The 13,872-nt window shown below is 45.0% G+C and overlaps 2 protein-coding genes across 9 annotated transcripts; both read left to right on the forward strand.

The window, feature by feature from the left end:
- The first annotated feature begins 349 nt into the window (after positions 1-349).
- On the forward strand, positions 350-6,610 carry LOC135092226 (microfibril-associated glycoprotein 4-like). 2 transcript variants are annotated; one of them, XM_063990576.1, is made up of 4 exons: positions 350-690; positions 928-1,370; positions 4,980-5,075; positions 5,981-6,610. In XM_063990576.1, the coding sequence occupies exons 1-4, from the start codon at positions 472-474 to the stop codon at positions 6,144-6,146; spliced, it is 924 nt and encodes a 307-aa protein (XP_063846646.1). In that variant the 5' UTR covers positions 350-471; the 3' UTR covers positions 6,147-6,610. The 2 variants fall into 2 exon arrangements, with proteins under 2 accessions (XP_063846646.1, XP_063846645.1); XM_063990575.1 differs by having other exon boundaries at positions 354-690; positions 4,974-5,075.
- A 1,593-nt stretch (positions 6,611-8,203) lies between these two features.
- LOC135092225 (uncharacterized) lies at positions 8,204-11,744 on the forward strand. Of its 7 annotated transcripts, none has more exons than XM_063990567.1 (2): positions 8,204-8,361; positions 9,351-11,744. In XM_063990567.1, exon 2 carries the CDS (start codon positions 9,461-9,463, stop codon positions 10,598-10,600), a length of 1,140 nt encoding a protein of 379 aa, XP_063846637.1. In that variant the 5' UTR covers positions 8,204-8,361; positions 9,351-9,460; the 3' UTR covers positions 10,601-11,744. The 7 variants fall into 7 exon arrangements, with proteins under 7 accessions (XP_063846637.1, XP_063846640.1, XP_063846641.1 ...); XM_063990570.1 differs by having other exon boundaries at positions 8,253-8,403; XM_063990571.1 differs by having other exon boundaries at positions 8,280-8,387.
- The last annotated feature ends 2,128 nt before the right edge of the window (positions 11,745-13,872 follow it).

A 13,872-nucleotide genomic window follows, 5' to 3' on the forward strand; every position in this document is an offset into this window, starting at 1 on the left:
CCGCCCCGAAAAAAATAAATAAATAAAACAAAATAAAAATTCTTCTACCACGCAGTTCTTCCATAGAGGACTAAGCATTATCATTTCATCAGGTTAGTGCGTGGTGTGGCAGCAGCATACCCTGCCTCTGCACTGAGGCCACAGCTCCCACCACTCCACAGGAAGGAAGCATCAACACTACAAAGCTGCGAGGATCCTGCTGCATCTGATGCCAGCGCGATAAGAGGCACTCTGGCGCCTTTACACAAGTGGACCTTCATCAAATATTATTTCACACAACACTTTACAAACGGAGTGATGAAATACATAAGTGTTGGTGCTTCGCGTATGTTTTCCTCACAGTCAACCAGGCTTGGAGTGGCGTGTTGAGGGCCGCGAGGCACCCCGGGCTCAAGACACACACCACTCTGCTCTACGCCACACCCCACCACGGTCGCCTTGGTCAGGTGCTCTGGCCAGTAACTACTTGTAATGAAGTTCCTTGTGGTCCTCGCCATGGGCGTGGCCGTGGCCCAGGCAAGCACCACGTCTCCGCCCGCTGAGGAAAATAGCTGTTCAGGCCTCAAGGACGATCGCTCTCTTCTGTCCAGTCTGCTAACGGTCGCAGGCTACAGTGACACTTGCGTCGCCGCCGCCCTGGACTCCTGTAGGACTGGACGAGAGGACGTCCGCCACGCGTCCCTCGTGGAGGTAAGGGTCAAGTCAGGCTTCTACCTAACACTTTGTCATGCTCTCCTGCAAGGCGCGGTATTATCACCAACGAAATCGTCGAAATTTATTAAGAGGTGATGATTTTCACTGAAGCGTTTTAATCAAGACTTGAGACTCATTTCGAAGTGTGTTGGGTCTTTATCAGCAGCAACGCAGGAGGAGCTGCGCCGCCACGTCTGACGTAAACCTGGTCACTGTTTGGCCTTCGCTTTACAGGAGGCGAGGGAAGTGGTGCAGCAGGTGAGTGCTGCTGTAAACAAATGGGAGTCTCGGCCGCGTCACTGCAAGGACTTACTGGACTCCGGGGACAGCGGGAGCGGCCTGCGCCAGGTATACCCTTACCCTGGGCGACCCCACCACCGCGTGCCCGTGTTTTGTGACCACACCGTCGACGGCGGGGGATGGACCGTCTTCCAGCGGCGCACCAGTGATGCCGTCCGCCAAGATTTCTACCGCACTTGGGTCGAGTATCAGTTGGGCTTTGGTGACCTGGAGGGTGAATTCTGGCTGGGCCTTGACCTTCTGCACCAGCTGACCTCCACCACCCTGCAGCAGCTACGAATTGACCTGGACGATTACGAGGGAGAACATCGGTGGGCTAAGTATGGATTCTTCCACGTGGGCGCACCAGAGACCAAGTTCCGCCTCAGCGTTGGAAGGTGAGGCCCTTCACCTCCTAGAAAGGAAACTAGCTTAGGGATGGTGAGAAATAGCTTAAGTGTTTACTACACAAATTGTAGAAGTATTCTGAATAAAATAGACTTGCTTAGAGGAATAGCGAGTGTAGAGAAATTTGATATCATTGCTTTAACTGAAACTTGGTTAGATATGTCAGGAAAAGTATTTAATCCAGAGGTTAAGATAGATGGGTATACAATGTTCTATAAAGATAGAGAAAACAGGAGAGGAGGAGGTGTCGCGTTATACGTTAGGGACACATTACAGTGCTGTATGAACAATAGAATTAAAACAGATAACAAAGCAGAGTCGATATGGGTAGATATTAAGGAAGGATCGCAGTCAGTAGTACTAGGGGTAGTTTACAGACCACCGACCAGTACAGAGGAAATTAACACCTCACTGTGGCAGGAATTAAATAGAGCAGGCAGGTACAGTCAGGTATGTGTGGTAGGAGATTTTAATTTTAGGAATATCGACTGGAGTCTGATTGTGGGTAACAAGGAAGCAGAGGAATTCCTTAAGGTAATTCAGGATAATGTTTTAAAACAGGTAGTCGTAGAACCCACAAGGGGGAATAATATTCTAGATTTAATTCTTACTAACAGGGAGGAAGCAGTCACGCAGGTAGAGGTTGGAGGACAGCTAGGTAACAGTGACCATAGGGAAATTAGGTACAATCTAGAATGGGAAGAAACTGTTAGAAATAAAAACACTAGTAAAATACCTGACTTTAGGAGAGCAGATTTTGAAGAATTAAAAAGGTACCTCCAAGGAGTGGACTGGCAAAGGATGCAGGGTGAGGTCAGGTCAGGGACGGAGTTCAGAGAGATAAGGCAGGATGAGGGAGGTGAGGTGAGGCTCCAGAAGGGAGGAGGAAAGAGGAAGGGGGGAGATAGGTGTGAGTATGTTGGAATGTCAGGTCATGCTGAAATGAGAGAGGTAAGGTCGAGGCGAGTTGATGAGGGAGGGGAGAGGAAGGTAGGGAACGAGATGAGGGGTTTAGGTGAAGTAAATGTAGATGAATTGTATAAATATTTCGTAGATAAAGTTCATACAGGTCAATTAGCAAATATCCCGTATAAAACAATAAGATCACAAAAAAATGACCCTAAATGGATGACTGCTAGGTTAAAGCATTATATAGGGCGTAAGAGAAGTATATATAAGAGATTAAGGGCAGGTGAGGAAGTTTTAAGGACACAGTATAATGAATTAGTTAGAACAGTCAGGAAGTTAACGAGGAAAGCTAAGGACAATTATGAATTAAAGGTAGCCAGCCAGGCGAAGACGGACCCCAAGGGATTTTATCAGGTATACAGGACGAAGAATAAGGATACTGTAGGTCCATTAAAGGCAGCAGATGGGGAGCTGGTTAGTTCTGGGGAGGAGATTAGTAAACTTCTGAATGATTATTTTTTAACTGTCTTCACTCAGGAAAACATGCAGGATATGCCAGATAGTGAACAGGTGTTTAGAGCAGATGAGTATGAGAAGCTGACGGATATTTCCATAACTAGGGAGATAGTGGAGCAGGAGATAGATAGGCTAAAAAAGTTCAAGTCACCAGGACCTGATGAAATATATCCCAGAGTACTGAAGGAATGTAAAAAGATTATTAGTGAGCCGTTAGTTTCTGTCTTTAGGAAATCACTGGAGTCGGGTGAGGTACCAGTAATGTGGAGGCAGGCTAATGTAGTACCCATCTTTAAGAAAGGGGATAAAACTTTAGCGTCTAATTATAGACCTGTCAGCTTAACTTCAGTTGTAGGTAAAATGTTAGAGTCAATAATAGCCAGGAACATTATGGAACATTTAGACAAACATAACTTGATAAATCAGTCACAGCATGGCTTCACGAAGGGGAAGTCTTGCCTGACAAACTTGTTAAGTTTTTACAGTAAGGTGTACGAGGCAGTAGATAATGGTGATAGTTATGATATCTTATATCTGGACTTTAGTAAAGCATTCGACAAGGTGCCCCATCAAAGGCTCCTGAGAAAGGTTAGGGCACACGGGATAGATGGGAAGGTGTTAGGTTGGATAGGGTCATGGCTTGGTAACAGGCGACAGAGAGTGCTAATAAACGGCTCGAAATCCGAGTGGGGTCATGTCATTAGTGGGGTGCCACAGGGATCAGTATTAGGGCCATTATTATTTCTAATATATATCAATGACTTGGATAGTGGAATTAGTAGCGATGTTAGTAAATTTGCGGATGACACAAAGATAGGTAGATTAATTAGGTCAGAAGCGGATGCCATCGCCTTGCAGACAGACTTAGATAGAATGAACGAATGGACGGATAGATGGCAAATGCAATTTAATATCAATAAATGCAAAGTGCTTAGCGTAGGTAGAGGAAACCCACACAATAGGTACACATTAAACACCCAAACTCTGGTAGGTACAGGGTACGAGAAAGATTTAGGAGTTATAGTTAGCTCTGAACTCCGTCTAGGGAAACAATGCATAGAAGCCAGAAACAAGGCAAATAGGGTACTAGGATTAATTTTTAGGAGTGTTAAAAGTAGAAGGCCGGAAGTAATATTAAAGTTATACTTGGCGCTGGTCAGACCTCATCTAGACTACGCTGTGCAATTCTGGTCCCCACATTACAGGAAAGATATAGGTCTATTAGAATCAGTACAGAGGAGAATGACTAAAAGGATTCAGGGGATGAGGAGTATTCCTTACGAAGCGAGGTTGAAGCGGTTAAATTTACATTCTCTAGAGAGACGTAGGTTAAGAGGGGACCTGATAGAAGTCTTTAAGTGGTATAAGGGTTATAACAAGGGAGATGTAAGCAAAATTCTTAGGATCAGCAACCAAGGTAGAACAAGAAATAACGGGTTCAAGCTTGAAAAATTTAGGTTTAGGAAGGAGATAGGAAAAAATTGGTTCTCAAATAGAGTGGTAGATGAGTGGAACGGACTCAGTAATCATGTAGTTAGTGCCAGGACACTAGAGAGCTTTAAGAGAAGATTAGACAAGTTTATGGATGGGGATAGCAGATGGAAATAGGTAGGAGTGTTTCATACAGGGACTGCCACGTGTAAGCCTGGTCGCTTCTTGCAGCTTCCCTTATTTCTTATGTTCTTATGTTCTCTTGTATTTCGCCTCACCCCCCTCTCTCTCTCTCTCTCTCGTATATACGAGAGAGAGAGAGAGAGGGGAGAGGGGAGACACAAGAAATACACCACAAGATTCCGTGTGGACACGGAATCTTGTGTGTGTGTGTATATATATATATATATATATATATATATATATATATATATATATATATATATATATATATATATATATATATATATATATATATATATATATATATATATATATATATATATATATATATATATATATATATATATATATATATATATATATATATATATATATATATATATATATATATATATATATATATATATATTTACTCACTTGTTTTCTTTTCTTTTTTCTTTTTTTTTTGGTGTGTGTGTGTGTGTGTGTGTGTGTGTGTGTGTGTGTGTGTGTGTGTGTGTGTGTGTGTGTGTGTGTGTGTGTGTGCGTGTGTGTGTGTGTGTGTGTGGTGACAGGTACAGCGGTGACGCAGGGGACGGCCTGTCTGACAAAAGCGGCAGCTCGTTCAGCACGCATGATGCTGACAACGACACGTGGGATGATAACTGTGCTAAAAAGTGAGTATCGCCTTCCACAGAACTGAACACAAGCCATGAGTGTTGTCACCCAACACACAACTTAGCACAGAGATGAGTGGTGTCACACAACACAACACAATGGAACAGTAAGATGGTTGCTGTCAAAGAACACAACTGTTGGAGTGAGAGGCAGAGATAGATGCAGGTGGCTGATTTATTGTGAGTCCTCGGAGTACACAGATGTGGCGTGGCTGAAAGCTAGCCTGTGACTGACACTCTCCCTCCAGTCGCCAAGGGCAAGATCAGTGCCGTCATAACACAACGTATTTCAAAACACGTAAAAGAAATAGCAATATTTTAGTAATGAGTTCAATAAATTTTATAACAAAAGAAGCTAATCAGGAGAACAGTAGGGAGGAGTAACTCAAGGACTATGTATAAAGTGTCTCTGTAGGTCTCTGCAAGAATGGCCCTCCTTTTACTCGCAAAGAAGCTCATCTTTAAAGAAAGTGCTTTGCTCATCCTTAAAAAAAGTGAAGTCCAATGTGGTCACGGTAAAAGGGAGACTATTTATCTAAATGATGGAGTGAGGAAGTCTTGTAACGAGCGAGAGCAAACATATCCCTAAATTAGAGTTCGGACCTGGCGACCATTAGGGCCCCGACGTCCAAGCCGCTGGAATTTGTCCTCAAGTTGACGGATTTAACCTCAGATTATGGCCTCTCCTTCCTGAAGATTTTATCTCGCCTTCAGGTCAATTTCTTTGTGATTCTAACCAGTCAAAAAGGCATAACATGCGGATTAGAGAAGTCAAGCATTACTGTATGCAACATCTTATGAACTGTAACACTTGCTTGGGGTGTGTGCCAACAGGTGGGTTACTGCACTGGACGCAAGGATGCATGGATTTATGCTTAGTCATCCCTTGTAACTGTTCCTTTCAGATTCCGAGGTGCGTACTGGTATACTAATTGCCACAGAGCAAACCTGAACGGCTACCAGTATGAGGGCAACCACACCTCCTACGCCGATGGCATCAACTGGTATGATTGGAAGGGCCACCACTACTCCCTGAAGCGAACGTCCATGATGACCCGCCCCGCCTTCTGAGCCGCCCTCGTGTTGGCTGTGGCCGGCACGGTGGGAGGCGTGCACACAAGCACACAACACTGTGCACAGGACGCGCTTCCAGACCACCACCACCACCACCACCACCACTTTTCCAAGCTCCATCTCTGACGTTACTCTCAGCCTGAGCGCCTCTCTCTCTCTCTCCCGCAAACCTCCGGAGTGCCTGGGCCCTCACAGCCACTACGGAGATCTGCGCTGCTTGCCTCCTCACACGGCCACGAGACGTGCACACCGTGCGTCCCTGCACCGGGCTCTGCGTGCTCGTAGTCACGTGACGCTGTTAGGTATTTCATTATGTCCCGTAATTTAATTACACAGGCAGGTAGGTTCTCTCTCTCTCTCTCTCTCTCTCTCCCTCGTTCACTGTGCAGTGTATCATCCTTGCTGTTGACAAATGTCATTAACAACAAAATAAGCCAATAACAAATTCATCGTTGCCTTGAGCAGTCTTTCATTACTCCAAAAACTGACGAACTATTGAGTTCATACAGACAGAAACACAAAGCCGCGACAAACGCAACAGGAAAACGCCACCAAATACTGTTGCGTGTTGAGGGCTGAGAAGCAACGCCCTCAACGGCCCACCACGGCCAGACACCAGCCAAAAGAAGTCCACACCTAGTACATGCCTCAAGTCTCACTGCTGACGCCTGGGTAACGCACAGTAACCTATGGGTACAGGACGTCACCGGCAGAACCTGCACGCGGAGACGACAGTGAACATGAGGCGTGCGAGCAGCAGACTCCGAGCCTGACCTGTGTAATGTGAACCCTTGCTTTAATAGAGGTATTAGTATGGTGCCAGTCGCTGCAAACAATTATTATCTTATCATCATCATCATCACTGCCGACACCACTCTTTCCTTGTTCAGTCACGAGAGAGAGAGAGAGAGAGAGAGAGAGAGAGAGAGAGAGAGAGAGAGAGAGAGAGAGAGAGAGAGAGAGAGAGAGAGAGAGAGAGAGAGAGTTAGCTAACCATGGAGTGATAGTTACAGGGTCCCGTCTGTGTGAGCGTTTGTGTGTAAATAGTGTAAGAAGCAATTACCACTAGCAGTATTAGTAATCAGCGACTCGTAGTTATGTCTTGCAAGGCAGATGAGGTGTAGTTAAGTATCACCTGGCAGAAGTGATGACGTGGGAGGCAGGCTTTGAGGCGCTCCGTGGCACAGAGAGAGAGAGAGAGAGAGAGAGAGAGAGAGAGAGTAGTACCGAGACCGCGACGCAACAAGACGTGTGGGCGAGGGAAAGGGAAAGCGAGCAGAGTTCGAACGTGACTGACAGACTGATTGACTGACTGACTGACTGTTGACGGTGGAGTGCCTGGTCGCCCCTGTGGCTTATTTCCGAAGTCTGGAAGAGTAGATGCAATCACTCTTGAACACGCTGGACTGCTTTGGGCTGGATTAAGTCACATGCCACAGTACAACAACACCTCACTTTGTATGGGGATCACAATGAGAGTATTTCCGAGAATATCCTGCTGCTAGTTTTGGAGCTGCAGCCGGCCGTCATCACAGGCGAGCGCATTTATTAGCACAGACTTCGGAAAAATATGCCCCTGTGCCTGCCTGTGTGTCTTGACTGTATTGCACGGTGACTTGTGTACTGTTGTGTAATATATGGACACACGGAAAGGCGTGTTTTCCTCCCCTGCTCTGTGTGACTGTTCTCACTGAGTGACTGGGTAGAGTCAGCGCTGCACCTGTTCCCAGCCGCTGAGATCAAGTCCTCCCCGACACAGGCGCCCCGAATCCCACTAAGGTGTGACAGGCCCCTAGCCAGCTAATCGGAGTTCGTTTCAGTATGTATATAGTACAGTACGTATGTACGTAGGTATAATACTCTTAGTTTGTAAAATGTTACCAGCAGGTGAAATAATGCTCTGTTTACATGTTCCCCCCTCCCCCCCCCCCCTCTCTCTCTCTCTCTCTCACACACACAAGAGGTGGAGAAGACAACAGACGCACGTTATTAATACACACACACACACACACACACACACACAGAGAGAGAGAGAGAGAGAGAGAGAGAGAGAGCACAAAGCAAATAAATACCTACTTGCAAACTTCTGACGTGAAAAAGTTGCAAGGCATCGCCGGTAACTCATCCCACAACGGAGCAAGTGTGATGAGTTGGTGATGGTGTGCACGTTCATACTGTCTGTATGGAGTGGTGAGGAGACGGAGCCGTGCAGGTAAGGAAGGCGATGTGGTGCAGGCGGTGAGTGACAGTGCAGGTGCGTAGAAAAGATGCTACGTGGTGTGGTGTTAAGGAAAGTGGATGCATAATGTGGTGGTGGTGGTGGTGGTGGCTACCAGTTCACCCTCCCAGCCTCCCAGTTGCCATGTGCTCTAATAATATGCGTAGAAGTGTCTCCGTTAGTGTCTTTGTGCTTAACCGTCAGATCAACACTATCTTATACACTTAAGTGGTATGGGGAACTTACTCCAGCTTGGCAAGTATGGGTTTCGCCTTCCCAGTGCCCAGGTGCAGCAATGACATCAGTATAACTTTGTGGGAGCAGTGCAGGCCAGGACTCATTCTTTGTAAGGTGGTGAGCTTTTACTAGTTATTATCAAGTGTAGTCTGCAGTTTTCACTCTGCTGTGTTATCATTATCCTGTCCTTACTACATACCCCGCTCCTGCCGTCAACTAACTTCAGGCAAACTTTTGAACCTTACATTATGAAAATTTTTAATACAAGTCTCAAATATTTGTAGTTTCTGTTTTGTTATCTATCAGCTATCAATGAACTTTGTATTTTACAACTATAAGCTACACAGGCATCATATAGATAAACACGACCTTATCATATTGAACAATCAAACTCGTACGCCCGCCACCACCACCCAGAGAGAGAGAGAGAGAGAGAGAGAGAGAGAGAGAGAGACGTGACTGACCGCCTGAAAGATAGATTTACCTTGGATTCTCTCTCTCTCTCTCTCTCTCTCTCTCTCTCTCTCTCTCTCTCTCTCTCTCTCTCTCTCTCTCTCTCTCTCTTCTGACAAAGTTTACACTCATCTAATCAAAATTCATGTTATTTTATAATTGTTCTTTGATTTGACCTTGAACTAAATAAAAGTAAAAGAAGACACCGGTGATAATTTTGCACCGCTACATTACTCACATTGATTACATTAGTCTCTCCATATAATTTTCCAACTCACAGCTTTGTGTTACAGATGCAAAATGCAGGAGAACATGATGGGTAGAATGACTCTTCGTGGGAATGGTTTAGTGTGTGCTTCACTCTAAGAAGAAGACTAAGCGGGCTGTCGATCAAAGAAAACTGATGATGACGCGCTACCAACTCCTACTAGCCTTGCTCTACTTCTTCGTGTTATTAGTAATCCTTCCCGTGTTCTGCAGTGATAAGATCTACTCCCTCTTCTACCAAGAGGACCCTTTAAGGAACCAAGAGGTGGAGGTGGTGAAGAGGGAACACCGAAGGAGGGGTGTGAAGGAGTACCTGCAGGAGACTGACGAGCATGAATCCCTCTCTTTCCACCGCTCACTCTTTAAGGAACCTCTAGACAACCTCATCGTGGTGATCGCCAAGCAGCCGCAACACGAGGAGGACAAGTTACTCTCGCAGTCGGTGACGGAGGTGGACAGAAACATACGCTTCCAACGGCTTTACCACAACGGCCTGGTGATTTGTAACGCCTCCAGGACGTCGTTTGAGGAGCTGCGGCAGTTGTCTGATTTCTATCCTGTGGTGCAGGCGGAGAACACAACCACATGGAAGTTATTCAACAAGGAGGAAACGATCCGACATGATTTCATGGACTGCATCAGGCAGGGGCAGCGGCTGGCAAAGTTCAAATACCTGACTCTGATCAGGGACGTGATGGTGCCTTACTCTGGCTTCCTGGAGACACTGAACCAACTCCTCAACTTACGCCTCACCCACGAGACCGTCCGCGGGGAACTGGTAGAGCGTGGCACCCCCTGGCTCTTCCTGCACCTCCATGAACCGGTGCCACTCCGACAGTATGACCTCAGCGGGGAGTGCCTGTGGGAGTTGCTGCTTCTGGCCATTACCGGAGGGCTGCTCTTCTACACTGTCTTTCGCTATCTCGAGGGGCCCTCACTACCGGTATTCATGCGGATCACCTACACCTTTTACGGCGCCCTTTACTTCGTCACTTTCGCTGTCGTTGTCGGAAGGCCCTACATCACGGAGTTAAGACGCTTCGCCGCCTGCTTTTACCGTGTGTACGACCCTCCTGAGCCTATCCACTTCTCAGCCATCACCTTCCCCAGCAGCAGCCTTCAGCCACTCCTGCAGCAGCTCAGTACTCTCCGCTGCTCCTTGTACTCGCCCTTCCACGAGGCTCTAGACCACATGGTGAACACCCTCGAGTGTCCTGGCTTCGTGGCCTCCCCATCCTTCGTCAGCTACGCCGTCAGGAACCCAGTTCCTTCCTGACATCACTATTCCTACTATCGCCATTATCATCCATCCGACTGCCATCCACACACACACACACACACACCGCGTAGTGTAGCGGTTAACACGCTCGGCTCACAACCAAGAAGGATCGGGTTCGAGGGTTCGAGTCCCGGGCGCAGCGAGGCAAACAGGTGAGCCTCATATTGTGTAGCCCCTGTTCAACTAGCAGCAAGTAGATACAGGATGTAACCCGAGGGTTTGTGACCTCGCTGTCCCAGTGTGTGGTGTGTGAGTGGTCTCAGTCCTACCCAAAGATCGGTCAGTACGAGCTCTGAGCTCTTCTCGTAAGGGAACGGCTAGCTGGGTGACCAGCAGACGGCCGTAGGTGGATAACACACACACACACACAAAGTTTATCAGGCGGGGATAATAGTGAATGCTTACGGAAAAGAATATTCCATACCGAAATATTTTATAATAAGAAAAAATGCGAAGAACTCAAACACTGAATGAATAAAAGATGAAATAAAACACCGGGGAGTGAACGAACACGAAAACTAATAAAAGCGGAACCAGAATTACATAAAGAAATTAAAAGCAAGTGTTATCAAAGCTAAGAACGTGAAAACAGAAAACAAAACATATGGTCACCATGTTGATTTTGTGATTAGTTATCTGAATGTACGAATATATTGCCTGTTCTGTTGTGTTTAAGATTATTCAGTTAACCGAGTGCTTTCTGATCCCGCTGTGAAAAGTGTACAATACGTTATAGAATACTGTGCCTTATCAGATTAATTCAATAGTTTATGTGATAGCAAAATATATAGGTAATACCAATAATAATAATAATAATAATAATAATAATAATAATAATAATAATAATAATAATAATAAACCATTTTGTAATTCCTAATGTACATACTAGTTGTCAGCTTCTATTATTATTATTATTATTATTATTATTATTATTATTATTATTATTATTATTAATGTTTTTCGTCATTATTTCAAACCCTTTCCATTTTTGCGTCTATGGTTGGCATTATGATCCTAAGTGTGTGTGTGTGTGTGTGTGTGTGTGTGTGTGTAGTTTGCCAAATATCTTGCACCACTGTGCCTTAGAGTTGTGATGTTACTATAATGAGACTGTTGTTTAATTAAAAGGCATATTGTTAAAGATATTCCTTGATAACCCAATTGTTGCTTGTTCAGTGGGCTTAGGTTACGGCATGTCAGGGTAGGAGAGGACAAGTAAGATTTTTTTATTTTCATTTTTTTTATGTAGGAGGGACACTGGCCAAGGGCAACAAAAAAAAAAAAAAAAAAAAAAAAAAACCGACTGAGATGCCAGTTCCAGAAAAGGGTACAAAGCGGTAGTCAAGAACTGAAGGATAAGTGTCTTGAAACCTCCCTCTTGAAGGAATTCAAGTCATAGGAAGGTGGAAATACAGAAGCAGGCAGGGAGTTCCAGAGTTTACCAGAAAAAGGGATGAATGATTGTGAATACTGGTTAACTCTTATATAAAAGAGCTGGACGGAATAGCGGTGAAAGAAAGAAGGAAGTCGTGTGCAGCGAGGCCGCGGGAGGAGGGAAGGCATGAGGTTAGCAAGATCAGGAGAGCAGTTAGCATGAAAATAGCGGTAGAAGATAGCTAGAGATCCAGCATTGCGGCGATGAGAGAGAAACCGAAGACAGTTAGAGGAGAGGAGTTGATGAGACAAAAAGCTTTTGATTTCACCCTGTCTAGAAAAGCGGTATGAGTGGAACCCCCCCCAAAAAAAAGACATGTTAAGCATACTCCATACTCCAATTATCGTTTCGGCAGGTGCCTACTGCCTCCTCCAGGGTAGGAATATTATACGTTTATATGCAAGACCATACTAGGATAGGATAGGATACGCACTGCAACATGCTGGGTTAGTGGGACTGTGGGATGGATTACGCCAGGACAGGTTAGGACACTATAGGAATTGATAGGCTATGGTTACTTAAGACAGGAGTGGGAGTCTTCATTGATAACTTGCGATAGAACATCAGACAGTATCGAGACTGAAAGGGTTTATGGGTACCAGTTAATGCAGAAGTGACAATACACACACACACACACACACACACACACACACAGAATACGTAGATACAGACATGTCAGCTTGGGTTATGGCAGGATAGGATAGAATAGATTATGTCGCACGAAATATGAGAGGAACTGAATAAAAATGATGATGATGATGATGATGATGATGATGATAACAGTACAACATGGGTTTCAAGCACCAATCAGGCGGTTTAACTAATAATGCTTGTCGTAGTGATGCAGTTTGGCACTTGGACAAAAGACGCAATGCTGGATATGAAAACGATTACGATACAAAATAACTCAGCATTGATAAATACCAGACCTAACATACACGTCTTAATTAAGTAAACCTCCTACTCCACCCACGAAAGTCCAGCACTCAGTAAGAAACACCCATGAAACATTGACAACACTGACTACCAAGCCATCAGTTACCACGTGACACTAGTTAGCTAATAAGAACATAATAAATAAGGAAGCTGCAGGAAGCCATCAGGCCTACACGTGGCAGTCCCTGTATGAAATATACCTACCTATTTCCACCTGTCATCCCCATCCATAAATCTGTCTAATTTTCTCTTGAAGCTCCATAATGACTCAGCACTAACAACTTGATTACTGAGTTTCATTCATCTACCACTCTATTTGAGAACCAATTCTTATCCTGCACCTACCAGAGCTTCGTTGTTTAATGTGTACCTACTGTGTGGGTTTCCTCTACCTACGCAAAGTACTTTTTTTTTTTTTTTTTTTTTATGTAGGAAGGATACTGGCCAAGGGCAACAAAAATCTAATAAAAAAAAAAATGCCCACTGAAATGCCAGTCCCTTAAAAGGGTCAAAGCAGTGGTCAAAAATTGGTGGATAAGTGTCTTGAAACCTCCCTCTTGAAGGAATTCAAGTCATAGGAAGGTGGAAATACAGAAGCAGGCAGGGAGTTCCAGAGTTTACCAGAGAAAGGGATGAATGATTGAGAATACTGGTTAACTCTTGCGTTAGAGAGGTGGACAGAATAGGAGTGAGAGAAAGAAGAAAGTCTTGTGCAGCGAGGCCGCGGAAGGAGGGGAGGCATGCAGTTAGCAAGATCAGAAGAGCAGTTAGCATGAAAATAGCGGTAGAAGACAGCTAGAGATGCAACATTACGGCGGTGAGAGAGAGGCTGAAGACAGTCAGTTAGAGGAGAGGAGTTGATGAGACGAAAAGCTTTTGATTCCACCCTGTCTAGAAC

The sequence above is a fragment of the Scylla paramamosain genome, chromosome 39 (assembly GCF_035594125.1).
Source record: "Scylla paramamosain isolate STU-SP2022 chromosome 39, ASM3559412v1, whole genome shotgun sequence".
Lineage (NCBI taxonomy): Eukaryota > Metazoa > Arthropoda > Malacostraca > Decapoda > Portunidae > Scylla > Scylla paramamosain.